The sequence below is a fragment of the Carettochelys insculpta genome, chromosome 6 (assembly GCF_033958435.1).
Source record: "Carettochelys insculpta isolate YL-2023 chromosome 6, ASM3395843v1, whole genome shotgun sequence".
Lineage (NCBI taxonomy): Eukaryota > Metazoa > Chordata > Testudines > Carettochelyidae > Carettochelys > Carettochelys insculpta.
Window position 1 is genome coordinate 31741336 of NC_134142.1, and position 25538 is coordinate 31766873.

The 25538-nt window shown below is 43.3% G+C and overlaps 1 protein-coding gene across 1 annotated transcript in view; it reads left to right on the top strand.

Moving 5' to 3' along the window:
- Positions 1–7830, top strand: part of CATSPERB (catsper channel auxiliary subunit beta) — a 59448-nt gene extending 51618 nt beyond the window's left edge. Inside the window, exons 24-27 of the mRNA XM_074997481.1 lie at positions 1414–1514; positions 2273–2347; positions 7222–7463; positions 7795–7830. Of these exons, the coding sequence (XP_074853582.1) occupies positions 1414–1514; positions 2273–2347; positions 7222–7437 (392 nt within the window). The 3' untranslated portion in view covers positions 7438–7463; positions 7795–7830. The remainder of the gene's footprint in view (positions 1–1413; positions 1515–2272; positions 2348–7221; positions 7464–7794) is intronic.
- Positions 7831–25538: the final 17708 nt, after the last annotated feature.

The window sequence follows — 25538 nt, forward strand, 5'->3', positions numbered from 1 at the left end:
AGAACTGAAGGATTTAAATTTGTCCAAATTAGGACCCAGAATGTAATCAACATATGCACTACTTAGGCTATTCCACTGCCATTTCTAAGAGAATTAAACTACTGACCAAAATCACCATGACATCATTTCTGTTTGGATCATACATGGTAGCAAAGTACCTGGAAACCAGCCTCCTGTCTGAGCATTGCTTAAGCAATGTTGTATATAATAAGATAATTCCAACATTTCAGGGAATGCTCTAGCTATCAGAATCCTATTGATTTTGGTGAAAACCTGAAAGTCTGATTTCCGCTGTGTAAATGAGAGGAAAAGGAGAGTCAGAGTACCCTTGGTGCTGCAGGCAGAAGAATCTTTCTGGTAGCACATATATCCCAGTACACAACTTAATATGCTGCTCATATTGGGAGTACAGCTTAGCTTATATAACCAATGAAGTGTTTAGCCCTCTAGTTTGAAGTTGTCCTCCGCAGCAACAGGTTTTCAGACATCAGGTGTCCTAGGTGGAGACTGATGCCTCTTTTTGATTACGATATGCAGTTTTAAGCTTCCAAGGAAAGGGAGGAAAAATCTGTTTTTAACACATAGGGAGACATTTAGCCTGTTTGTCCAGTCTGTATAATGCTCAGAAACTCAAAGAAGGTGAGTAATCAAAACTATGCAAAGACTGGATCCAACAAGATGCAGAGCTCCTCTCACAGTACTAGTGGCCCAGCTCCCATTTTTTCAAATAGGAGCTACGGTACTTAGCACCTTACAGGAGGCTGTCATCATCAAACACAGGGTAGACCAGGGTGTCCAACAGGCGGCCCGCAGGCCAGAATCTGCTCTGTGGAGCCTTTTTATCCAGCCCGTGGGGCCGGCTGCCACTGCAGGACCAGTTGCCATGGGGCTAGTTGCCACAGAGCCCCAGCGACTGGGGCGCAGAGCCACTGCTGGCCCCAGGGGCAGACCCTGGCTGGGCACAGGGCCAGCAGCAGAGCAGTTTGGGGCTGTGAAGGGGGTTAAGCCTGGGGGTCTGCAGGGACAGTTTGGGGCTGTGGGAGGTTTAAGGCTGGGGCTGGTTTGGAGCTGCAGGGGGTTTAAGGCTGGGGGCTGGGAGTGGAAGGTGGTTTGGGTCTGCGGAGGGGGGGCCTAGGTCGGGGGGGAGCAGGGGAGCAGTTTGGCACTGTGAGGACTTAGAGCTGGGGGGGCTAGTTTGAGTTTGCCCCCCCCAGAAACACACAAAAAATTGCCAGGTGTCCCCTGATGAAAAAAGGTTGGACACCTCTGAGGTAGACTTTTAGACTAAGGGGAAAAAAATTCTCCCTTTCCTCTATTGGCAAGTCATAGAACCTTTATTACCAACTACCCATAGAAACTGGAATTACTTGAAAAATTTGGGGGAAAATGTGGAATTACTCTGCTGTTTTACAGGTACCAACAAAACACCAAGCATGATAAAAATGAGGGAGTATTTAGCAGATAAACTCAACAATACACTGTTTAATCCAGAAGCCTTGGCCTTAAACATATATGTAAGTTTTATTATTTCAGACAAAAATAAATATTTTGGACAGCATTGGGCATGAACTGAAACTACATATCCAAATACCATATGATTTTGAGGAAGCTCTGATCTGAATCCAAATTTCCTTTCCCTGTGAAACCCAGATGTAATCCTCCAGGGAACCCAACCTAGAATTCCCAGAAGGTCACATACTAGGGAAATGAAGTTTAATGGTTTTATGTGAAGTGAAATGTTTTGAGTCAATTCAATAAAAGAAAATATTCTAACCTTGGTTAAACTGACTACAAAAAAACGTAGTTTCAATTTTTTCTGTGGAAAATCAAAATCAGAACATTGCCCCATGCTGTCCTGCTACCAAGTCTTCTCTGCAAAGGCGGGAAATAGACAACCACTTGGATTTTAGGAACAACCTATGAAGAAAATATGCAGTTTGGAGAGACTCATCTCATGGTCTGCTCCCCTGCCTTTGTCAGTTTAAGGTTGATACATACCAGAATCAAGAAATCACATGCTGTAGAGGCAGATTGTCAGCCCCCTGCTGGCCCCAGTTTAAGTCCCTTCCATACTGCAAGTCCAAGCAAGGTAGGTTTGTCTCTCACTAACTGCTCCTTGGCCAGTTTTGCATGCAAAACAGTGAAAGAGTTTCAAATAACCAGTTGAAATTTTCTTTGTCCATTTCTGCTGAACAAGGCTTCACTATGTATTTTCTTTAATTAAACCAAATTTTTTCTGTCCATCATTGCTGCTATTGTTTTGTTTTCACAGGGGTCTGAGCTTTTTCATTTCAGGGTCACAACTATTCCTGGAGTCTCCTTTTGTAATCTATTTGATGAATTTCAGGTACAGTAGATAGCCCATAAGATCAACAAATGTCATTTAAAAATAATGATCACAGGATTCCAAATGAAAGATAGCACTATCACAAAAGCTGTGCTTCTTAATTTGGATTTACACATTTTGTAGAATTGGTGTGCTACATTCTGCTGTTCATACAACTGGTCCTCCTGAGATGTGTCCCAAAGTCCAAAATTTCCATAGTATTTAGTGGAAGTTGCTGGGGCTAGCAAAGGAGATGTATAGGAATTGCCACAATAGCAGGTAAAGATGACCAAATTCCAAGTAACTGAGCAAATTATCAGAAATTGGGTACAGGCAATAAAAAGTGACTTTCAGCTCTCTTGATATGGCTGGCCATTCCACTTTTGGTGGTCCTAAGCCAGAGGAAGAAAGCAAGAAGCAAATGGGAACACAGTTCCATCCATACGAAGCCATTACTTCTCTACAGCAGCTTTGGGACTCTTGCAGCTCTGTCCCAGCTCCCTATGGTGTCTGGTCTATCTTTTCTCAGAATTCACCTTTCAAAAGAGATTATAAAAGGTGTGGGAAGTTAATGAATGCAAATTAATGCAATCTCCAGTTCTCCTCCCTCTTGCAGATGCCCACATCGGCAGAGAGCCCTCCAGGTGGAATGCCATTGCTAAGGCATCTGACCCTTTATCCACATGGTGTGGAAGAGTTGCACATGTAAAGGGTCCCATTTACATGCATACCATTATTTATTGTTTTATGTAACTAATACTTGAGTTCTTCTATAGTGCTTATTCATAGATCTCAAAGGCTGGGTCCACCCTTGCCCCAACTTTGAAGGGCGCATGGTAATCAGGGTGATGGGAGATTACTAATGAAGTGCTGTGGTGAATATGCAACACTTCATTAGGCTAATTCTCTCACACGGCAACTTCCAAGTGTCAAACGTTGAAGTGACAGCATGAGTGTAGCCCCCTAATAGCCACTACATGGCCATACGTGTACCCATTCCCCAACCTAATGAAGTTACCACGATTACCGTGCCCCCTTCAAAGTTGGGGGCAAGTGTAGACTAGCCCAAAGTATTTTAAGGTCAATATCATTATCCCATTTTACAGATGGGCAACATTAGCACCTAAAGGCCCAAATTAGGATCCATTATGCTGAGTGATATATAAATCTGTACAATAGATATATAGGCTACGTCTACACTACCAGATAAATTTAATTTTATTAAATTTGATTTATAATGCTGGGTTTTATAAATTTGATTTTGAGTATCCACACTTCCCCACAAAGTCCATACAGTCGAGTTAGTGCTGCCACACTGAATAGCCAAACATCAACTGTTGCAGGAGTGCATTGTGGGAACCCTTCCCACAGTTCCCTCAGCCCTGCATTGTGCACCATCCCCCTGGGCCCTGATCACCCCCACCGCCAGCAGTGCTCACACTACTGCCGGGTTCCCAGGTTCCCACAGCTTTGGGGAGCTGGGAAACTGACCAGTGCTGCTGCCCCTGGCTCACCGTAGCCAGGACCCAGGCACAGCAGGGAGCCAGGAGCAGCAGCACCACTCAGCCTATGGAGGCTAATGAATTCTATTCAAAGACATGGTGCTTCCACACCAGTCTTCATTCAAACTTTTCAATTTGAACTTGACACTACACCCAGCCAGTTTCAACGATGTCATGATTCCGATATGAGTGCTCTGTAAACCGAGCTAATGGTATTTACAGTGAAGGAAGTCATTTGGCACAATTGAGCTAACTGCCTTAAATTCAAGTTTATCTGGTAGTGTAGATGTAGCCATGGTCCCTGCTCCCTGGGGCTAGTAGTCAAAGAAGGTGAGTGATATATTAAGGGCAGGGAGAGAGAGAGAGAAAAACACCAAAATGTATATGAGAGACTTGGTGGGATAACCAACATTACTTGAATATTGGTATAAAAGGATACAGTTTAGGCAGCATAGGCAGATCAAAAAGGAAGAATGTGTTGCCTTTTATATCAAAGATATATACACTCAGACTGAGGTTGAGACGGAAATAGGAGACGGAATTGTTTGAAAATCTCTGAGTGAGTATAAAAATGATAAAGAATGATGCCATCGTGGAAGGGGGTCTACTATAGACTAACTAGTCAGGAAAAATAAGTGGGTGAGCCTTTTTTTTTAAACAACTGACAAAATCTTCAATAGCACAGGCCTTGGTGGTGATAGGAGATTTCACCCACACTGAAATATGTAGGGCAAGTAATATAGCCAGGCACAGATTATCCAACAAGATTTCAGAATACACTAGAGAAGAAGTTTCATTTCAGAAGATGGAGAAAGGAACAAAGGGAAAGGCGGTTCTAGACCTGGTTTTGACAAGTGGGGGTAACAAGCTGAGAATCTGAAAGCAGAAGGCTGCTTGGGTGAAAGTGATCATGAAATGATAGGGTTCATGATTCTAAGGAATGGTAGGAAAGAAAACACCACAGTAAAGATAATGGATTTAAAGGAGGCAGCCTTTAGCACACTGGGGCTGCAGCTACACTACATTCCCCTTTCAGAAGGGGAATGCAAATATGGCGCTGATTTACATATTGTATGCATCATTTGCATAATGGCAGCACTGTTCCAGAAGTGTTGTTTTCAGAAAAAAACAAAACAAAACGGTGTAGATGAGGTTCCTTCAGAACCAAACCCCGTTTTCAAAAGAGTCTTTCTTCCTCATATTTTTCAAGAAGGGTTCTTTCAAAAACAGAGTTTGTTTTAAAAGGAACCCAGTCTATACTGCTTGTATTTTTTTTCCAGAAACAGCACTTCTGGAACAGTGAGTGGCTGCCATTATGGAAATGAGGCACATGATATGTAAATCAGCACCTGATTTGCATTTCCAATCAGCCATACTTGTGTTCCCCTTCTGAAAGAGGAATGTAGCATTTCCACAGCCTGGAAGAATTGATAGGTAAGATCCTATGGGAAGCAATTGTACAGGGAGAAAACTGTTTGAAACAGCTGGCTGGTACATGATCAAACTATCCTGGTGCCTAGCAGAGATAGGAAGTATGATATGAGACCATCCTGGCTCTTCTTGAAGATCCTCAGTTATCTGAAACTTTAAGAAGAATCCTACAAAAAGTGGAAATGAGGTTAAAGTATGAATATAAACACAAAAAAATCGAAATTAAAATACCACATGCACAAAATGAGATTAAACTAGCTAGTTTATCTTAACATTAGTGAAGCTTTTGATATTGTTTCGTATGTATGTCTCATAACCAAAGTAGGGAAATACAACCTAGATGGTACCACCACTGTAAGGGGAGTGCAAAACAGTAGGATAACCATTTCCAGAAATTAGTTATCAGTGGTTCACAGTGAAGCGGAGAGGTTTTCAGATCATGAGTACAATTTGTTACCATGTTCCTAATGGAGTTCAGTTCCTGGCACCACTTGATCAAGAACTAGGTTTTTAGGGAAGTGTTGCAAGTCTTCCAATGAAGATGGTTAGAGACCCAAAACAACGTGGGTAATGGAATACTCAGAAAGATGGTTTATTTACTAACTGTACATTTTTGGTCGGACCTTATTGTCAGGAGGGTGTTAGAAATATTTACGTGGACTAGGTAGATAGCAACAGCTTTTATGTCTTTAAGAATTATAGTTAGGATTTTACAGGCATCAATGACATATTGGAAAAATAGGTATTTTTAAATGCAGGATAAGTAACACATTGTAAAGTCCTAGTATAGTCACAGGAAGATGTAATTTTACCTCTATCTGGTGAAGATGAACCATAGGCTAAACAGTACTCCTAAGAGGAAACTGATGATGAAGAAAAAGATAATATAATTAACCAAGGAACCCATTTTGATGAGAAGTGAGTGTAAAGAATTACTATGCTTGTTTGAGAGAGAATGTTTCACATCTTTGAGGATCTTACCATTAACCAACTGATAAAATATTAAAAGCATAGAATTTTTTGTAAGAGGATGGGTTTTTTTCTTTTGGCCTCTTATTTACAGCGATGGCAAACTGAATTCATTAGCTGACATAATGATTCTGATAGTAATGTATAAAATCAGTGTTCTTTGTGAGAGAAAAGTATTTACTTTTATACTGTACAAAAGAGCGTTGTGAGTGTAACAAATGCAAAATAATGCTTTACAAAAAATGACAATCCAAATTCATTACTGGTATAACTTCTTTTGTGGAGTTCTGCCAGGAATGGATCAGATCCAGTAAACCGTCTATGAAACTCTCAGGGTTTGCTAATATATCAGAGTAAAAAGGCATGTGCATAATCTGAAGCTAAACCATTTTTATATAGTCCAATGTATGATGTCTGAACTGTTTAATCTGTCTGATACATTGCTCAACATTGGTCACACTGAAGCAATAGCAAAACTTCTGCTGATTTCAGTGGAACAGAACTGGGTCCTATGATTGTCATCTCCCAGGGGAAAGTGCCTGCACTTTTTCTCTTTCAGAACCCTAACAGTATTAATAAATTAGAAGTGTTAAAACTTTAATACAGTAAACTCTTTCATATCCGGCATTCTATCATCTGGAACTGTCAGGTAACCAACATTTTAACCATAAGTTTAAATTTTAGTTTTGTTTTCCATAAGTACAGCATAGTGAAAGTAAATACAAGTAAATACAGCAAATGCAGTATAAGTTTACAGTGTACAATACTACTGTTGGTAAATAAAATACTCTGCATACATTTTTGTTTGTTTTTTAATATCTAATCTTGTTTTTCTTTGCAAGATATACCTCTCTATTATCCAGAATATTTGAATATCTGGCAACCTCCCAGTTCCAGGTCTGCCAGCTATGAAAGAGTTTACTGTATAATATTTTAGTTACTAATTATTGGACTAAGACTATGTAAGGATATATTAAGCCTTTTCTGTTGCAGATTTATGTTGATGATGCTCCTTTGGCCTTCCCAGGACAATATCTTGTTAGCACAGTAACAGCAGTATTTGTAGGAGGCATCATCTTTATCGCATTTATGATGCAAATGTATGAAACAAACATATGGAACAAAATTAAAAGTAAAATGAGGAAGAAGAACAAAGTATCAACATCTGAAACCTCAGCAACCTCTACTTCTACTTCTTCCTTCTTCTAAAATCATGCCTCTAAGTGAAATACAAGGTGACACCCAATAGCAAATCACTCCATTCCCTCTTTATTAAACCTATGACTTTCTTACATTTCCCAATACCTTGAAACTAATTTCCTATTTAGTATGGTTATGTTATCAGTCTTCCTTTATTGCTATTGTTACATATACAATTTTTTGAAAAGAATTTGCTTTTTTTGTAATTTTATGTATTGAAATCTCCAGACAAATATATTCCTTTACAAATCATTTTATTAGGATACTGTTTTCAGATATTGTAAAGAATATAGTTTTTGTTTGTAAAAATGTGCTGCTTAACACACGTAAGTGTCACATTTGGCCATACTGATCTTCTCCTTACAGATCACCTTGTGATTGTCCCTAACACCCTGAAGCAACAACGGACACTGTTAACACCTTGCTACAAATAAAGACTGAATGTGAATTGCTTGCTGAAAGTATTTTAGAAAAATATTTGAGAGAATGTTTACCTGTTAAGCAATTTATGTAGAGTAGTACTTTGACTATATAATGAAATCGTACGGCTGTGTGATTCTTGGCACAGTATAAATCACTCAATCTTGTTGTATCTGACTATTTAAACAAGGCAGACACAAGGGCAGACATGGCTACTTCTGATGTTCTTCCACCCAGTGGTTACATGTGTTTGCTGTATGAATGCCTGACATGTAGCAGCAGCAATTTACAGCACAATCCTGCTGCTTGAGATTTTTGTTAGTCCTTATTGTCATGAGCACTAAACCCACTCTGAACTCCTGAAGCAGAAAAAATAAACCCACACATGGGTAGTGGGTGAATAAAATTCCTTCAAGATGTTTAACTAAAGTTCATTGTTCTTGAGAAGTCTCACTAGTTTCTGGCATTTCATTACATGTACCTACTCAATAAAATCCATTATGTGGTCTATCTATTGCTCTGCAGGGTCTTGAGCACTTTCATTTTAAATCTGAAGCCTTGGAGGTTGCATATACTCTACAGTGCCATACAAAATTCAGTGTGTTTGAGTTTTCAAGTGGATTGCTGGGAGCAGAAAAAAGCTGAATCTAACAATATAACTTAAAAAATTGGGAGAATGAAAGAAGGCTGGGATTAGAAATGGTTGGGATTTTTTGAGAACATTTTTCCATAGGAAAATCCAACATGCCAAAACTAAAATTGTTCGTGGAAATGTGTAGGTTTTAACAAAATACTAGTCAAGGACAGAATTTTGATAGAGCTGGTATGCATCCTTCCTCCCATAATATCCAGTTATTCCGCAATTAGGACACTCCGTTGGTTTGTGGAAGATCAACATTCAAGTCCCTCCTCTGCCTGCTTCAGAGCAGGGCCTTGATCAGGATCTCCCACACACTAGGTGAGTAGCCTGATCACTGGGTTATACAAAAAATGTTTTCCCTTGCATGAATGCTCTCTCACCTTCCTGTCTTGCTCCCATTAATTAATACACAGTGGAACAACTCCAGTTTCAGAGAAACTGATGCAATAGCCCAGTGATTAGGGCACTGTTTTAGGATGGTTATTGGATATACTGGGGTGGGTCTATCAAGATTTTGTGTTGAAAAAATTTGAGAGTTCTCACTTTCATTCTGATGGGGAATGAAACCAAATGTTAAAATTTTGAAATCATTTACAAACTGGAATTCTTGTTTTCCAGGCAGCCATCCCTGGGATATGTGCCCCAAGGAAGAGGGAATTAGAAGGAACTGTATGACAATATATGAACGAGTTTAGAAGAGGGAAAAGGCTAGTATATTTGGAGGTGATGAGGGAGGTCAGGGCATGTAAGCTTACAGTAGAGCTCTGGTTGAGGAATGGTCTCCTTCACCTAAAAAGAAGACCATCAATATTTAATATTTCAGCCTAATGAGTTAGGTGGAGAATGACACAGTGATCTTCCTTGCTCAGAGCTGAGTATAATGCTTAATATAATGGAAGTTCCACCTCTAGCATTCCTGTATGCTTTCCTCAAAGAAAAAACAATTGGATAAAAGACAATAGATAAAAATGTGAACATTAAATTCATACATATCACAACTTTTCTTTCTTGTTTGTTAGATATAAAAACCTACATGCTCTGTATTTAGGATTGTTTCAGTAACTTATTGAAGACTGTTCTTGGATTTCTTGGAGAGAGTGGAGCAGTTTAATTTACTAGTACAGAATCTAGAAATACCCAAGCTCTAATATAGTTTGCACCTCCCCCATCTGGCATCCTCAGGACCTGATCCGCCCCAAATGAAGAAATTTGCTGAAGGAAGGGAGGTCCCCAGCCTTACCCCTCTCCCCACCTCCAGTCTTACCAGCTCCCTTACCTGCGGCCAATATCTGGCCTCGTTGGCCCTTCAGAGGCTGGCTCCAGCCCCCACCAGGCCACTAGCATAAGTCTTGGCCAGGGAGCCGACAGCACCTCCTGCCAGGAAGCTGGCACCAGAGCTGGGGAGCCACCTCCAGCCCCTACCAGGCTGCCACCACAAGCCTCGGCAGGGAGCTGGCGGCAGCCCCTGCCAGGGAGCCAGTACCAGCCCTTTCTGGGGAACCAGCAACAGCCCCTGCCGGGCTGCCAGCTTCATCTCCTGCCAAGCTGGTGGCTCCAGCCCTGGCCAGGGAACTGGGCTGTGAGCACAAGTCCCAGCAGGGGAGCTGGCACCAGGGACACAAGCCCCTGGCCTCTCCTGCACAGGGCAGCCAGCTGGGAGTCTCTGACCCAGTAACATCTGTGGCCCTGCTGGACAGCAGATGTTGCCAGAGCAGAGAGTTCCTGTTTTGAGAGGTGTAACCTGTGCCTGTTTTGCCTCTGATTTGTTGTATGGCCTTCAGCAAGTCAGATAGCCTCTCTCTTCTCCAGTTTCCCCAATAACTTTCACTATCTGTAAAATTGTGATAATTATCTACCAACCTCACAGGCAGCTTTTAAGGCATAAATAATTTGTATTTTGCAGCATTTTAATTGAATAACTTGTAACATGAGCAAAGCTAGACCAACACTGAGTGATTCTAAATCTTCTATGGAAAGTTCAAAGATGAGATGTTGTAGATGCCTACTTGCATAAAGGCATGAAATAACCTATAACATAAGCAACTAGAGAAAATTAATCATTCATAAAAAGTTAGGTATTTTTCAAATGTAGCTGCAAAATTCCAAGAGGATATAGATAAGTTATTCAAAGTTCTATAAACATAAATCACATGTGTAGTAACATTTTGGAAAAGTTGTATTTCTAAGGATGATTTAACATCCTAAAAAGCAATTATTTTCATGATCCATGTAACCTCATTTGCTAGCAGATTTCTAATATTTATATATGAACTTAAGTAAATAGTGCAATAATATTGGAGTCCTGTTAAAATCCAGAGGGAATATCCAGGTCAATCCATGAACTTGCCAAAGGGCCATTAATCCTCAGTGTTCAAATGTTATGCTGTCCCACAGTTTGAAGATACAATGAATGTTTCTTGGAACAGCTAGTTCTGAAGCACACAAGTTATCTGTACTCTTGCTGATCAGGTAGCTGATTAGCAAATAAACACCTGGACCTAATTTATTACCCAAGCTCAACCAGGGAAACTCTAGAGGAATACAGAAGGCTGCCATAGAGGGGAGCTCTCAAGAGGTGCATGAGCCAGAGAGCTGAACAAGGTGCATAGAAGGTGAGCTCTCTTGGGGGCCTTGCAGGGCTTAGGAACATAGAAGAGTAGCTCCTAGAAAGGGGAGTCTCTGAGACAGGTACTTTACCACTGATATCTCCAGATGCTGGCTGCAAGCCCAGACTTGTATGATTACCTGCTGTCCCTGAAGAAGAGTCATAGGGAAGATACCTTTTTGGAACCTAGATTCCAGAGAGCATATTATACTAGTACGGGTAAAAGGCCTAACACTCAGGGCAGGGGCTGGAAACAAAAGTCATAGGGAGGAAGATTCTGGGCCAGGGTGAATATGACTTGGGCCAGGAACAGGGAAATAAGAATAACCTGGTCACCCCACTGGGATGTTGGGGTGAAAGTTTTGTTTATATTCTTTGTTCACTTTTTCACTCATAACATAGACCATCCACAGGGAGGGCCTCTTTAGCGCTTAACTGGACTTGTTGATACCCTGACTATTTGGAAGATCAAGTAAGGCCTTATCTACAATACTATGCCCACCTGCAAGTGGCTGAGCAGGGTCAGAATCGAATAGTCACAGGTGAGTTTACAAATACCAATGCTGGACACACAGGCCAGGTTTATAATGGCAGCATTCTCAGGAGAGTGGAATCCTACTTGAGAAGGAAAGCAAGGTCTTAATTCCCCAGAAACTACATGATTCTCTAAGGTGTTTCTGTGCTACCAGTTATTTTGGAGAATCTCATAATACCCACCCCTAGCTTGACTAATATAGCAAAATCCTAATACTAGTGATTCAGCAAAAAGGGAAATTGGTTACAGACTGATTAGCTGCAAAATGGTCATAAAGTGTGCATTTGAGCAGCTAAAAGCTCATTGATGATGCCTGCATATCTGTCCTAAAACTGTTGCAGCCAACACCCTCTGCATAATAGCAGAATGATGTGCCTTTCCTAACAGAGGTGAAGGGAAAGGGAAATACTTCCTTATGGAGTAGGCACAGGGCTGGAGAGCCATAATGGGGGAACCAAGAGGCCATGGTCCCCCACTTTTACCAGTTATAAAGATGAGCAATGAGAGAAGGAGGGGAAAGAGGCAAGCAGGGAGTGAGGACTCCAGGAGATGAGGCTCTGCTAGGGTGAAGTTTTGGGGGTCATGGCCACAGTTGGAAGGGGCTTCAGCCCCTCATAGCGCTTCTGCACAGGACAGAACTAGTTTGCAAAGTTTGTACTAACCACTAGAGTCCACCCATGTGAATGCTACTCTTGGTTCCTGTTGGGCAAATGAAATCTGGGATGCAACATATTTTCGCATCCTGAGACAGCAGGGAGGCAGATAGTGACTTCTGCCTCTGCCGAGGGGCAATACCTCATACTGTAAAACCATTTGAGAAGCACTAGAGAGACACTTGCACAGAGTTGTGAGCCAACATACTTTCTGTAGTCTCATCCCCTGCGGCAGCCAACATTCTGTACCTATTAACCACAGACAATTGTGTGAGGGTATTTCCTCAAAGCTAACATCTTTTTATTGGCTATTATATGCAACTACACCCAGTGTTTCAGCTGGTCAAGGTTCGTCAGAGATTGGGTAGGGAGTGGCCACTTAAGCAGTTTGGTGTCTGATGTCTTTCCATTAATTTCTTTTTTCTGTATACTAAGGGTATGTCTACATAGCTGCAGCAGCACTTTAATTGGCTCTGTAGTTGCAGCTGCAGCACTGGGGGAGCTCTCTTACACCACACTAGCACTATCTACGCTGCCACTATAGAGTGCTGAAACATGCATCAATTGGGAGTTCACACCCCCAGTGAGGAAAGTTTCAGTGCTGCGTCAGTGTAGATGAGCCCAAAGTTAATATTTACCTGTGTTTTAATTCTGGTGCTAGTGGAAGTATCCAGTGCTTTCTGATCACACTTCCCTTTTTTCTATTCTTCCCGTGATCTTTTTTAAAAGTAGGATATTTTGGATCTAGGGCTTGGGCCTGGGAGAATTAAGAGATTCTTTGCAGTGTCATGGCTACAGTGATTTATGGAAATCGGTCATGTGCAGTGTATTGTGTGTGTGTGAATGCTGTGAAAATCTGGAGAAAACACATCATTAATCATACTCAGAAAGGAGTTCCTATGCACACTAAAAGTGGCACCTAAAATTTAAAAAACAAACAAACCCTTATTGGAATTGCAAATGAAAAAACAACAGGTCAGGCTCCCTGAGCAATGTGCACACGTTGGTGAACTTGTCTCCTTGCCCTTTACCTCCTTATCTTCCTGGGAATGGCAGTGGGAAATTGTCTGGGGGACAAACAGGGACATCTCCTATGTGGGGGTTAGGGGCAGACACAAGCTAGGCTAATAACCTGCAGTTTGTTCATGTTAATTTTTCCTTCCCATATTTTTCCACTACTTCCCATTCTCCATACGATCCCACTTCTATACCATCTTTCCTAATATCCAGTCTCAGGAAATGGGGAAAACCTATTTTTTCTCCATCCCTTCTAGGGTCCTAGGTTAGCAATAGTATGGATTCATATCTGTCAGGGCGACAAGCAAGTGGATCCTTCCACAGTATCCAGAGAGTTTTCCCCATTCTGAGATCCACAAAAAAATCATGAGAAAAGGCAATGCAATGACACACAGTCTCAGGAAGGGTGATTTTTTTTCAGCCAAGTATAAACTACAGAAGCCAAAATCTAAGAAAATAAAAGTTTAGACTTAGCACGGAGCCTGCTTGAGCGTACCATTATGTAATTGCCAAAAACTGAAGCAAGAAAACACAATAAATTAAACAGGGACCCACATTTATTCCCATGGCCACAAGGGGGTATACACTGCAAATAGCAATTGCTCTTCCTCAGATTTTCCATTGAAAGAGAGCAAGTTCAAATTTCAGCCAGGACTCCATGCAGAAGCCCTTTTGGCAGAGGTTGTGTGGGACAGGTAATGAAGCAACATACCTGACCCCAGTGCCTCCCAAATCTACTTAAGAGATTGTGCGGGCCAGCTTCAAGCCTTCTGTCAAAGTAGAGGTTATAGAAGGTGGGTAGCCTGGTGTAATTGTGGAAGCCCTGCCCTGCCACAGAGGTTGGTTATTTTAATAGGAATCTAGGCAAGGGAGAAAGAAGTAAAAATTGTGCTGGTTGCAACAGGCGGTGGTTTGTGTCTCCGGCTTCAGGAGACTAGTCTGACCAGACTTACATTCTTGTGTGAGAGCTCTGAACCAGAAGAGCATCTTATGTTCCATTTCATGTGATTTTCCTATCCTGAAACACAATTAATAGAGGATGTACTGTTCTGTTTGTTTTGACTTTTCATTGCTCAGCTCTTATTGATGCCTGATCATGGAAAGTAAGATGGGACTCACTTCCAGTGCCACACCTGGATATATGAGTGCATGCAGGGATGGTCCATGCATTTACAGATATACTTCGCCTGGGCAGGGATCCACAATATGTGGATCTCTAAACACTAGTAACACATTATAATCACTATACACATGATATTCCAGGGAATTATGGAATAGCTGTCTCTCTGGTACAGTCATAGCCAGCTGCTCTTTTAACTGTTTGTTTTAATAGTGTCGATGGAAATATTGTCACAGCCAGCACTAATCCATCATTAGTTGGATCCCTGATGAAAACTAGAGGTGGGCCCCAACCAAATTTCCACTGGAGGAGCTCCATAGAATCATAGGATTTTAGAACAGAAAAAGGACCTCAAGAGGTCAACAAATCCAGTCCCCTGCACTCATAGCAGCACCATCGCATCCTAAGACAGATGTTTGTCTATCCTGCTCATAAAAATCTCCAACGATGGCAATTTTACAACCTCCCTAGGTAATTTATTCCAGTGCTTAACCACCCTGAGAGTTAGGAAGTTTTTCCTAATGTCTGACTTAAATTTCCCTTGTTACAGTTGAAGCCTGTTGCTTCTTGTCCCAACCTCAGAGGTAAAGGAGAATAATTTTTCTCCCTTCTCCATGTAACAACCTTTTAGGTACTTGAAGGCTGGTATCATGTCTCCTTTTCTCCAAACTAAACAAACCCAGTTCTTTCAATCTTCCCTCAAAGGTCATGTTTTCTAGATTTTTAGTCATTTTTGTTGCTCTTCTCTGGACATTTTTCAATTTTTCCACATCTGTTCTAAAATATGGTACAGAACTTGACATGATAGGCCAGTTGAGGCCTTCTCAGTTCGGAGTAGAGCAGAAGAATTACTTCTCTCATGTCGTGCTTGCAACGCTCCTGTTAATGCATCCCAGAATGATGTGGTTTGGGGGTTTTGTTTTGTTTTTACAAAAACACACTGTTGATTCAAATTTAGCTAGTGGTCATATTTTGCAGTATTGTACTCCTTCCTAGACAGTCATTTGCCATTCTGCATGTGTGAAACTGATTATTCCTTTCTAAGTGGAGTACTTTGTATGTGTCCTTATTGAAGTACATAGGATGAAATTCAAACTGTTTCTCCAGTTTTTACAGATCACTTAGAATTAGAATCCTAGCCTACAAGCAGTTGCCACCCTTCCTAGCTTGGTATCATCCACAAACTTTGTGTACTTCCTATCCCATTATCGAAATCACTGATGAAGATATTGAACAGAACTGATCCCAAAACGGATCCTGAAATGCTCCACTATGACAGTTGCCCCCATGCTTTCTGAAAATTGGCTTTTGAATATAAATATGCATAATTTGAAAAAGTGTTAAACAAAATACGTCATATCAATTTTAATGTTATAATCTGCAGCATCTGTATATCCTATTTTTGTGTATGTCCCATTCTTGTATGTGAAGTTAGAAATATGAAGTGTGAATCTATTTATAACTGTAATTTGTGCTAATGCAAGCCATTAGTGTTGCCCTGGAAGCCTAATGGCTTGGTAGTCAACTAAACAACTTGTAAACAGCCTTGTTTGTCCTGTAAGTTTAGAAGGTAGTTAGTGCTAGAAAGACATGTGACCATTCCACCTGATACTGGACTCCATTTTGAATCCAGTGTTTTGTTTTTTTTTTCATGGTAAGTTGGGGGATGCCAAACAAAAGATTCCAGCTCTGGTAGGGAGTCTTTTTAAGCAGTGGGAAGCTACCAGCTCTTTGTCTTCAGCTGGCTTTTGAAACTGCCTGGCACATTCTAAGAGGTAACAAAGGACTTTGAAGGGCTGGTGATTCATTTCAGAGTAAAAGATCATCTTTGACTTGAAGCTTATGCCTGAAGTAACAACAGCTGTTTAGGGTCAGAATTTGCATGTGACAAGTTTCTTGTTAAATTAGACCGAGCTATGCATTTTCTCTTTAATTTAGTAACTTAGTTTGATCTGTTTTCACTTGCAACCACTTAAATCCTACTTTTTTGTACTTCATAAAACTCATTTGTTTATCATCATGCCCAGTTAAAATAATTGTTACCTGGGGGGAACAACCACTGTGCATATCTCTCTTTCATTGATAAAGAGGGCTTACCTTACAAGCTTTCCATGCGTAAAACTTTAACACACAGAAAGATGGATTTATTTGGGGATTTGATCCTTTTGAGGGTTGGTTTCCTGGATGCTGTACCCTAGAATTGTGTCCTTCCAGAGCTGAAGTGGTTCAGTGTCTGCATTGCTCTGCAGGAGCAGTACACCCAATGCCGTGCCTTGTCTGAAGGACCTGGCCCAGCAAAATAGGGTGGTGGGGAGCCTTAGAGAGCAACAAGGCAGATGTCAGTGGCATGATCAACCAAACGGGGAACATTCTAGGAGGCATTTCATCAGGCCCTGGTGACTTGAAGACATCTACGTTTTCAAAGCAATTTTTAACATGTTCTTTTCCTATTTTAATTTCTGAACCTACCTCACTTTCTCCAGAATTCACTAAGCTAGGCATCCAGTCACCACCAACCTTCTTGGTGAAAACTGAGACACAGAAGTCATTCAGCATCTCTGCCATTTCCTCATTTTCTCTCAATGTTTTCCCCTCTTCATTAAGTAATGAATTGAGTACCCTGTCTTCAGTATCTCTCTTTCTTCTAATATATTTGTAGAATGTTTTCTGTTACCTTTTTATTCTCTAGCTAGTCTGAGCTCGCTTTGTGCCTTTGCCTTTTAATTTTGCCCCAATATACTGTGTTGTTTGTTTATATTCATCCTTTGGACTTGGATCTAGTTTCACTGTTTGTAGGACATCTTCTGTCTGTTAGATTATTCATAATCTCCTGGATAAAACAGGATGGTTTCTTGCGTACCTTCTATCTTTTCCTATGCAGTGGAATAGTTTGCTCTTGTGCCCTTAACAGTCTGTCTTTGAAAAACTGCCAACAATCTCAATCATTAGACTTGCTTCCCATGTGCCATTACCTACCAGCTCTCTCAGTTTGCCATGGTCTTCCTTCTTAAAATCCATCGTCTTTATTTTGCTATTCGTCCTCCTATCATTCCTGAGAACAGGGTAGACCAATAATTTTTGGTGGGGATGGGGCACACCAAGATTTTGTTAAGTGGTCAAAGGTTGCAGTTTTCTATGGATGGGGTGCAGGCTCTGGGAAAGAGGTTGGGTTCAGAAGAAACCCTGTGATAGGGGACTGGGGTGCAGGATGGGAGGTAGGATCTGAGAGGAAGTTTGGGTGATGAAAGGAATTGTGACCTGGGACAGGGGATTGGCATGCAGAAGAGGATTCTGTCTTAGGAAAGGAGTGCAGGAGGAGGTGTAAGTTCTGGGAAGGAGACAGGGTGCAGTGCCAGAGGCAAGTTCTGGTTGGTAGGCACTTACCTAAGCAGCTCCTGGCCAGCAGCCCCAACTCACTGGATGTTGCATGTATCTCCCTTTGCTGGGGAAGATTTCACATGTTATCTCCCTCCCCAGCAAAATCTCTCCGCTCCTCTTCACCAGAAACCAGCCAATTGGAGCTGATAAGTTGGGCTGCACTACTGCTACCCCTGGCAAAATCTCTCAGCTCCATTGGTCAGACACCAGCCAATGGGAGCTGATAAATTAGGTTGCGCTGCCCTCACCCTCAGAAGAATCGCTCAGCTCCCTTTGACTGGTTTTGGGACAACAGAAGCTGAAATAGTCTTCTAGGGGCCTGGGCAACATGTGAAGGCCTCCCCACACCATGCACAGAATGGCAAAGAGCAGCAGGGGAAGACCAAGTAAAAAGCTTGGTGGGCTGGATCTTGCCCACAGGCTGGATCATGCCCACCCCTTCTTAGAATCGTGAACATTTTAATTTCATGATCATTTTCACCCAAACTGCCACTGTCTTATTCTCAAGCAGTTCCTCACTATTTGTTAAAATCAAATATAGAACAACCTTCCCAGTAGCTTTTACCACTTCTTGAAATAAGAAATTGTCCCCAGTACATTCCGAGAACTTGTTGGATAATCTGTGACCTTCTGTGTTACTTTCCCAGCAGCTGTCCGGATGGTTAAAGTCCCCTATTAGCACCGAGTCCTGGGCTTTTGGATGATTTTGTTCATTGTTCAAAGAAAGCTTTATCCACCTCTTCATCTTGGTTAGGTGGTCTGTAGTTGACCCCTAGCATTATATCACCTTTGTTTTTACCACTTTTTATCCTATCCAAAGACTCTCAAGTCTGTCTCCTATGTCCATCTCAACCTCAGTTCAAGTTATTTACATTTTTAATATATAAGGCAACACCTCCTCCCTTTTCTCCCTGCCTATTCTTCCTGAACAAGCTCAATCCTTCTGTACAATTATTCCAGTCACACATACTATCTCACCAAGTCTCTGTGATTCCAGCTTTACATGTGGATATAAATTTTGTGGCTAGCTATAATCTCTATAATGGACCAAACAAAAATGTATGAAAGGGATGAGGAAATAGTGGTAATCAGTATCTCTTCCTGAATAACTGTTAATTGGGGGATAATCTGTTAGTTTGTGATTGTGGCACATTAGACCCAGCAAAATGCATTTTATCAATAAATACAAACATCCGTTTAATAAAATATGAGCTCCCATGTATTAAGTGTAGCTTGAATGTGTCTTGCATTTGACTCTCCTGGTACAGTGATGGACTTGTGACGTCCTCATAACACTAGTATTTTTGCATACTTTTTCAATTTTGATGCAATTTATAAAAATAATCTTTCAGACATATGGTCTGATGTTGGCAGCAGTGACTGAAGCAGAGCGTCAACAGCATCTGTTTGTTACTGCAATTATTGGGTTGCATCTTTGTCTGTTGCAATCAAACAGCCATTCCACCAGAAGCTGTTTAACTTTTTTGTACTACTCAGGGAGCCTCCTGAAACAGTGCTTTGTAGCAAGTATCAGAGGGGTAGCCCAGTTAGTCTGTTTCTTCAAAAACAACAGGAGTCCTGTGGCAATTTCCACAGGACTCTTTTTGCTTTGTAGCAGCAATCGCTCTACCTTTGCTGGGCAAAATGTAAGCAAAAAAGATGAGGAGAACGTGGGATTCAGACCTAACCAGGGAAAGAAGAAAGATGAGAAACTTCCTGGAATGCAGCTTCCCTATTTAACCAAGGACATCTGCTCAACAATTGTCCAGGTAGAGCAAAGCTATGGGATTGTGCTCTGCTGCTCATAGACACACATTTTGCAGATGGGGGCAAGGAATGATTTTTGCTATCTTTTGAGTAGTCAGGAGACTCAGCCCCTTCCCTGAGATGAGGAACTTGCTTAGAGCTATCCCCAGGAGCATTACTGGGCTTGGGACAACTCCCCACCTCTGCCCTACCTCTTTCTGCCCCTGCTCCCCAACCTCCACCCCTTCTACGCCTTTCCCTCAAGGCCCAGCCCCTGAGTGATGTGACCGTGAGGATGACTGGGAGGCTACATTTCTAAGCTGCATGGCTGTGCAGAGCCGATTAGGGCAGTGAAAATTATTAAGAGGGTGGAACACATGACCTACAAGGAGAGGCCGATATGGATTTGGGCTTGTTTAGTATGAAGAGGAGTGTGAAGGAAAATTTGATAGCAACTTTTAACTACCTGAAGGGGGATTACAAAGAGGATGAAGAGAGGCTGTTCCCCATAGTGACAGGTGGCAGAACAAGGAGCACAGGTTGCAGTGGCGGAGTTCTAGGTTAGTGGTGAAGCACTGGAACGGGTTACCTAGGGAGGTGGTAAAGTCTCCATCTCTAGGGACTTTGAAGGCCCAGCTTAACCCCTATCAGCCCCAAATTGCACCCCCCATCCCCAGTTTAACCCACCTCAGCCTTACTTCCCCAGCCTGCCCATTGAATCTGGATCTTACTTGCCCATCCGTTGTTCTCCCCACACACATGCTCTGGGTCCCCCACCTTTTCCTCACACTGGGTCCCCCCTCAAACATCTCAAGCCAGAAAGTGCCTGCAACTTCCTCAGTGGCTTCCCACCCAGCAGGGCTGGGTGGGGAGCTGGGCCGGGTCCTGGGGGAGCTGATCTTGCACCACCAGACACAGCTCCAGGCTCCGGCGGCTGCTGCAGAGAGAGGAGGAGCTGGGGGCACTGCGCTACTGGGAGAGGTACTGGACTGAGGGGAGGGAAGCTGTGCTCAAGGAGGCCCCCCCCCGCTGGCTGTTCTCCTTAGTATGGCTGTGCGACTACAGCAGGGGCAGACTTGGCCACCCCTCCCCCTGCTCACTTTTACCACATGCAGCACGGGCAGCTCCCTGAACTGCCCTTGCTGAAATAATGGAACTAAGTTGAATTGGTTTAATGGCTGGCAGGGCGTCGGGATGGATCCAGCCGTTAAACCAATTCAGTTTAGTTCCATTATTTCAGCAGGGGCAGCACAGGGAGCTGCAAGAGGAGTCAACAGTGCCCAGAGCTGCAAGTGGCTCCTTAAAGAGCCGCATGCAGCTCCAGAGCCACAGGTTGCCAACCCCAAACTATACCATACAGCAGCCTGCTTTGAGATCAAGAAAGACAATTGGGAGCACATCACACCAGCACTCTCTCAGCATAGTTAGTAACTTCATAATGAATTTAAAGTCTTAAGGCCCAATGGGATATTATTCTTGATTGAATGTGGAACTAGTCCCAAGCACTTTTGTGTTTCCCCTAAGGTAGGGTCAGGCTGGGCAGAATGAAGGATTTTCCAGGAATATAACATTACAGGGCCATTAAATACATTGAGCTTGAGGTCAATGCATGGCTCCTGCATGCGATGTCTGTAATGAAACACTGCAACATAAGGCGGGCCCTACCCACATCATGATTCATTTTGGTGAATCTCACAGTCATAGTATTTTAAAAATTGTAAATTCCATTACTTTGGCTATTTACGTCTGAAATTCACAGTATTGTACCTGTATGGGCTTTGACCCCAGAAGGACTTGTCAGTGGAAGGGATTTCGTATAAGAAATGGAAACTAGGACAAATTACAAAGGACGAATATAGGCAAACAACACGAGCATGCAGGAGCAAGATTAGAAAGGCTAAGGCACAAAATGAGCTCAAACTAGCTACAAGCATCAAGGGAAACAAGAAGGCTTTTTACAAATACATTGGTAACAAGAGGAAGACCAAGGAGAGGGTAGGGCTGTTGGTCAGTGAGGAGGGAGAAACAGTGACAGGGAATTTGGAAATGGCAGAGATGTTTAATGATTTCTTTGTTTCGGTCTTCACTGAGAAATCTGAAGGAATGCCTGACATAGAGAACGCTAGTGAAAAAGGGGTAGGCTTAGAAGTTGAAATAAGAAAAGAACAAATTAAAATTTACTTAGAAAAATTAGATGTCTGCAAATCACCAGGGCCTGATGAAATGCATCCTAGAATCCTCAAGGAGCTGATAGAAGAGGTATCTGAGCCTTTAGCAATCATTTTTGGAAAATCGTGGGAGACAGGAGAGATTCCAGAAGACTGGAAAAGGGCAAATACAGTACCCATTTATAAAAAGGGGAACAAGAATAACCCGGGACACTACAGGCCAGTCAGCTTAACTTCTGTGCCAGGAAAGATAATGGAGCAGGTAATTAAAGAAATCATCTGCAAGCATTTGGAAGGTGGTAAGGTGATAGGGAACAGCCGGCATGGTTTGGTTAAAAACAGATCATGTCAAACCAATCTAATAGCTTTCTTTGATAGAATAATGAGCCTTGTGGATAAGGGAGAAGCGGTGGATGTGGTATACCTAGACTTCAGTAAAGCATTAGACACGGTCTCCCATAATATACTTATCAATAAACTACGCAAATACAACTTAGATGGGGCTACTATAAGGTGGGTGAACAACTGGCTGGATAACTGTACCCAGAGAGTAGTTATTAATGGTTTTCAATCCTGCTGGAAAAGTATAACTAGTGGGGTTCCACAGGGGTCTGTTTTAGGACCGGTTCTGTTCAATATCTTCATTAACGATTTAGATATTGACATAGAAAGTACACTTATTAAGTTTGCAGATGATACCAAGCTGGGAGGGGTTGCAACTTCTGTGGAGGATAGGGTCATAATTCAAAAGGATCTGGATAAACTGGAGAAATGGGCTGAGGTAAACAGGATGAAGTTTAATAAGGACAAATGCAAAGTGCTCCACTTAGGAAGGAACAATCAGTGTGTCACATACAAAATGGGAAAGGACTGCCTAGGAATGAGTGCAGCAGAAAGAGATCAAGGAGTTATAGTGGACCACAAGCTACATATGAGTCAACAGTATGATGCTGTTGCAAAAAAAGCAAACACGATTCTAGGATGCATTAACAGGTGTGTTGTGAACAAAACACGAGAAGTCATTCTCCCGCTCTACTCTGCGCTGGTTAGGCCTCAGCTGGAGTATTGTGTCCAATTCTGGGCACCGCAGTTCAGGAAGGATGTGGAGAAATTGGAGAGGGTCCAGAGGAGAGCAACGAGAATGATCAAAGGTCTAGAGAACATGACCTATGAAGAAAGGCTGAAAGAATTGGCCTTGTTTAGTTTGGAAAAGAGAAGATTGAGGGGGGACATGATAGCAGTTTCCAGGTATCTAAAAGGGTGTCATAAGGGAACTTGTTCTTCCTTGCCTCTGAGGATAGAACAAGAGGCAATGGACTTAAATTGCAGCAGGGGAGGTTCAGGTTGGACTTTAGGAAGAAGTTCCTAACTGTCAGGGTGATCAAACACTGGAACGAATTGCCAAGGGAGGTGGTAGAATCTCCATCACTGGAGCTATTTAAGAAGAGGTTAGATAGATGGCTTTCAGGGATGGTCTAGAAAGTGCTTGGTGCTGCCATGAGGGCAGGGGGCTGGACTCGATGGCGTCTCGAGGTCCCTTCCAGTCCTACTCTTCTATGATTCTATGATTGAAAGATTGTTGTAGGGGACATTGAGATACTGCTATCTTTATTTCTGCACTGCTGCTGGCGGTGGTGCTGCAGCAGCAGTGGCAGCTGCTGACTGGAAGCCTGGCTCTGAAGGCAGAACCACCACCACCAGCAGTACAGCTGGAGAAGTAAGGATGACATGGTGTGGTATTGTCACCCTTACTTCTAGGCTGTTGCATGCAGAGCCGTGTCTCAGTCAGCCGCCACCGCTCTCTGTTTACCCAGCTCTGAAGGCAGCAGTGCAGCAAGAAGGGTGGCAGAATCTTGCCACTACACCAGTGGAGCTGACTGCCTTGCCAGGCCCCTGGACAAGGTGGGGGACACCTTGTTCTGTGCCCCAAAGAGGACGGGGGGACAGCCTGCCCTCAGCACTGCCCAGACTATAGCATGTCCCCCAGCCTCTCACCCCCCCAGTGCTGCCTGGATCATGCTGCAGGGCATTACGGCAGCAATTTAAAGCGCCTGGAGCTCTGGCCAGTGCTGCAGTAGCAGTGGTGGTGGCTGGGAGCTCCTGGCCCCTTTGTATGCTTTTGCACATGAGACAAAGGGTCTTTGAAAACCGGGACATCTATGCCAAGATAAAACTCCTTGTCTACAGTACAGTGGTTATTCCAATGCCACTGGACGACATACAAGCCTTCAAAGGCAGTTAAACAATACCATCAGTGCTGTCTCAGAAGAATCCTAACTATCTTGTGGGAGTATAGGTGCACAAACACTAGTATCCTGGAAGAGCTGAACGTGACCAGCATAGAAGCCAGTATCCATACATTAAAGTGTAACCTGCTAAAGTGCAGCATTGAGGTTGACACTTGGGAAAACCTTGCCCAGGACTGTCCTCAGTGGAAAGTAACAGAGGTAGCTGTGTTAGTCTGTATTCTAAGAAAACAAACCAGCTGTCATTTAGCACTTTAGTAGGTGATGAGTTTTCATGGGACAGACCCACTTCTTCAGATCACTTTCAATGGAAAGTAGTAGTCTGTGAGGAGGTGGTGCAGTTTGAGGTCCTGACACAGTGCAGAGAATAAGAGGCAGAGGAGAAGAAGAAAAGAGCAGTAAAAACTGCCCTCCGCCCTTCCAACAGCTCCAGCACTTGCCCCTTCTGTGATAAGACCTGTGGCTCCAGAATTGGACTGATCAGCCATCAATGGACTCACAGATAGGAGGGTGACATGAAGACGTCCTCCTTGTTATCGAGTGACCACCTCAAGATCCTCAGGCTCTGGGGCAACTGCCCCTTTTATTCCCTCACCCCCACTGGTCAGCCTGCTTGCCTGCCACCCTTACTTCTGTGCTGGTGCTAACAGTGCACTCGATTCAGAACTGAGTGTCCGGCCAATATCTGGTGCTTTCTGGCCTGCCAGCTCTGACAGCAGTGCAAAAGTAATGGCAACAATACTGCAACCTCCACTAAAATAACCTTGCAATGCCCTGCAACTCTCTTTTGGATCAGGACTCCCAATTTGAGAAAAGCCGGTGCCTCCCTCCGACCTGCCCAAGGAAATCTGTATAGTAGAGGGTAACAGCACACAAAAGACTAGAGTTCACCAGGGCGGAAGGAGGGCAACTTTCATGGCCCATGATGTGTTTCCTTCCTGAACGCCCTGCTATGTGGGGTGCTGCATGGGTGCCATCCTTCAGCTCCTGGGTGGCCTCAAACGAATGGGGTTGTAGGTTGAGCCATTGCTCTTACCTCCCAGGTTGAATGCAGTGTAAGGGGGGGTACCCTAGCACCCGCGGGGCTGCACCAGGAGTGAGGATGGCGTGCAGTGATGGGGGACGCTGCGCAATGTGGCTCTTGCCCTTGAAGCCCGGGGCGGTGGGATACTGTTCTCTTACACTTGAAGTTCTCTATGATCAGTGAGGTGCCCGCGTGAGGCTCTGCCCTGGCACCCCAGCGTGCTGCGGGGTGAGACGCTACATAGTGATCAGTGGGTGCTGCGTGGCGGAGGGTGCTGCCTTCCCCCCGGGATGTGGTGATCAAGTGGGGGTACTGCGTGGGTCTAGGTAGGGCGCTAGATGGGGTGTGCGCGCAGTGACTGAGGCACTTGGGTGACACGGGCACGCGCGGCTCCCCACGGCGAACGGCGGGTGTTCGGAATTCCGCACTCCACTCTCCACACACAATAGCGCCGTCCCCGCTCGGATACTGTGGCTGCCGCTGGCCCTTTAAATGCTGGCGGGCGGCCCGTGCCGCCGCTGGCTGGGAGACCCCGCGTTTCCAGTGAGAGGTGAAACC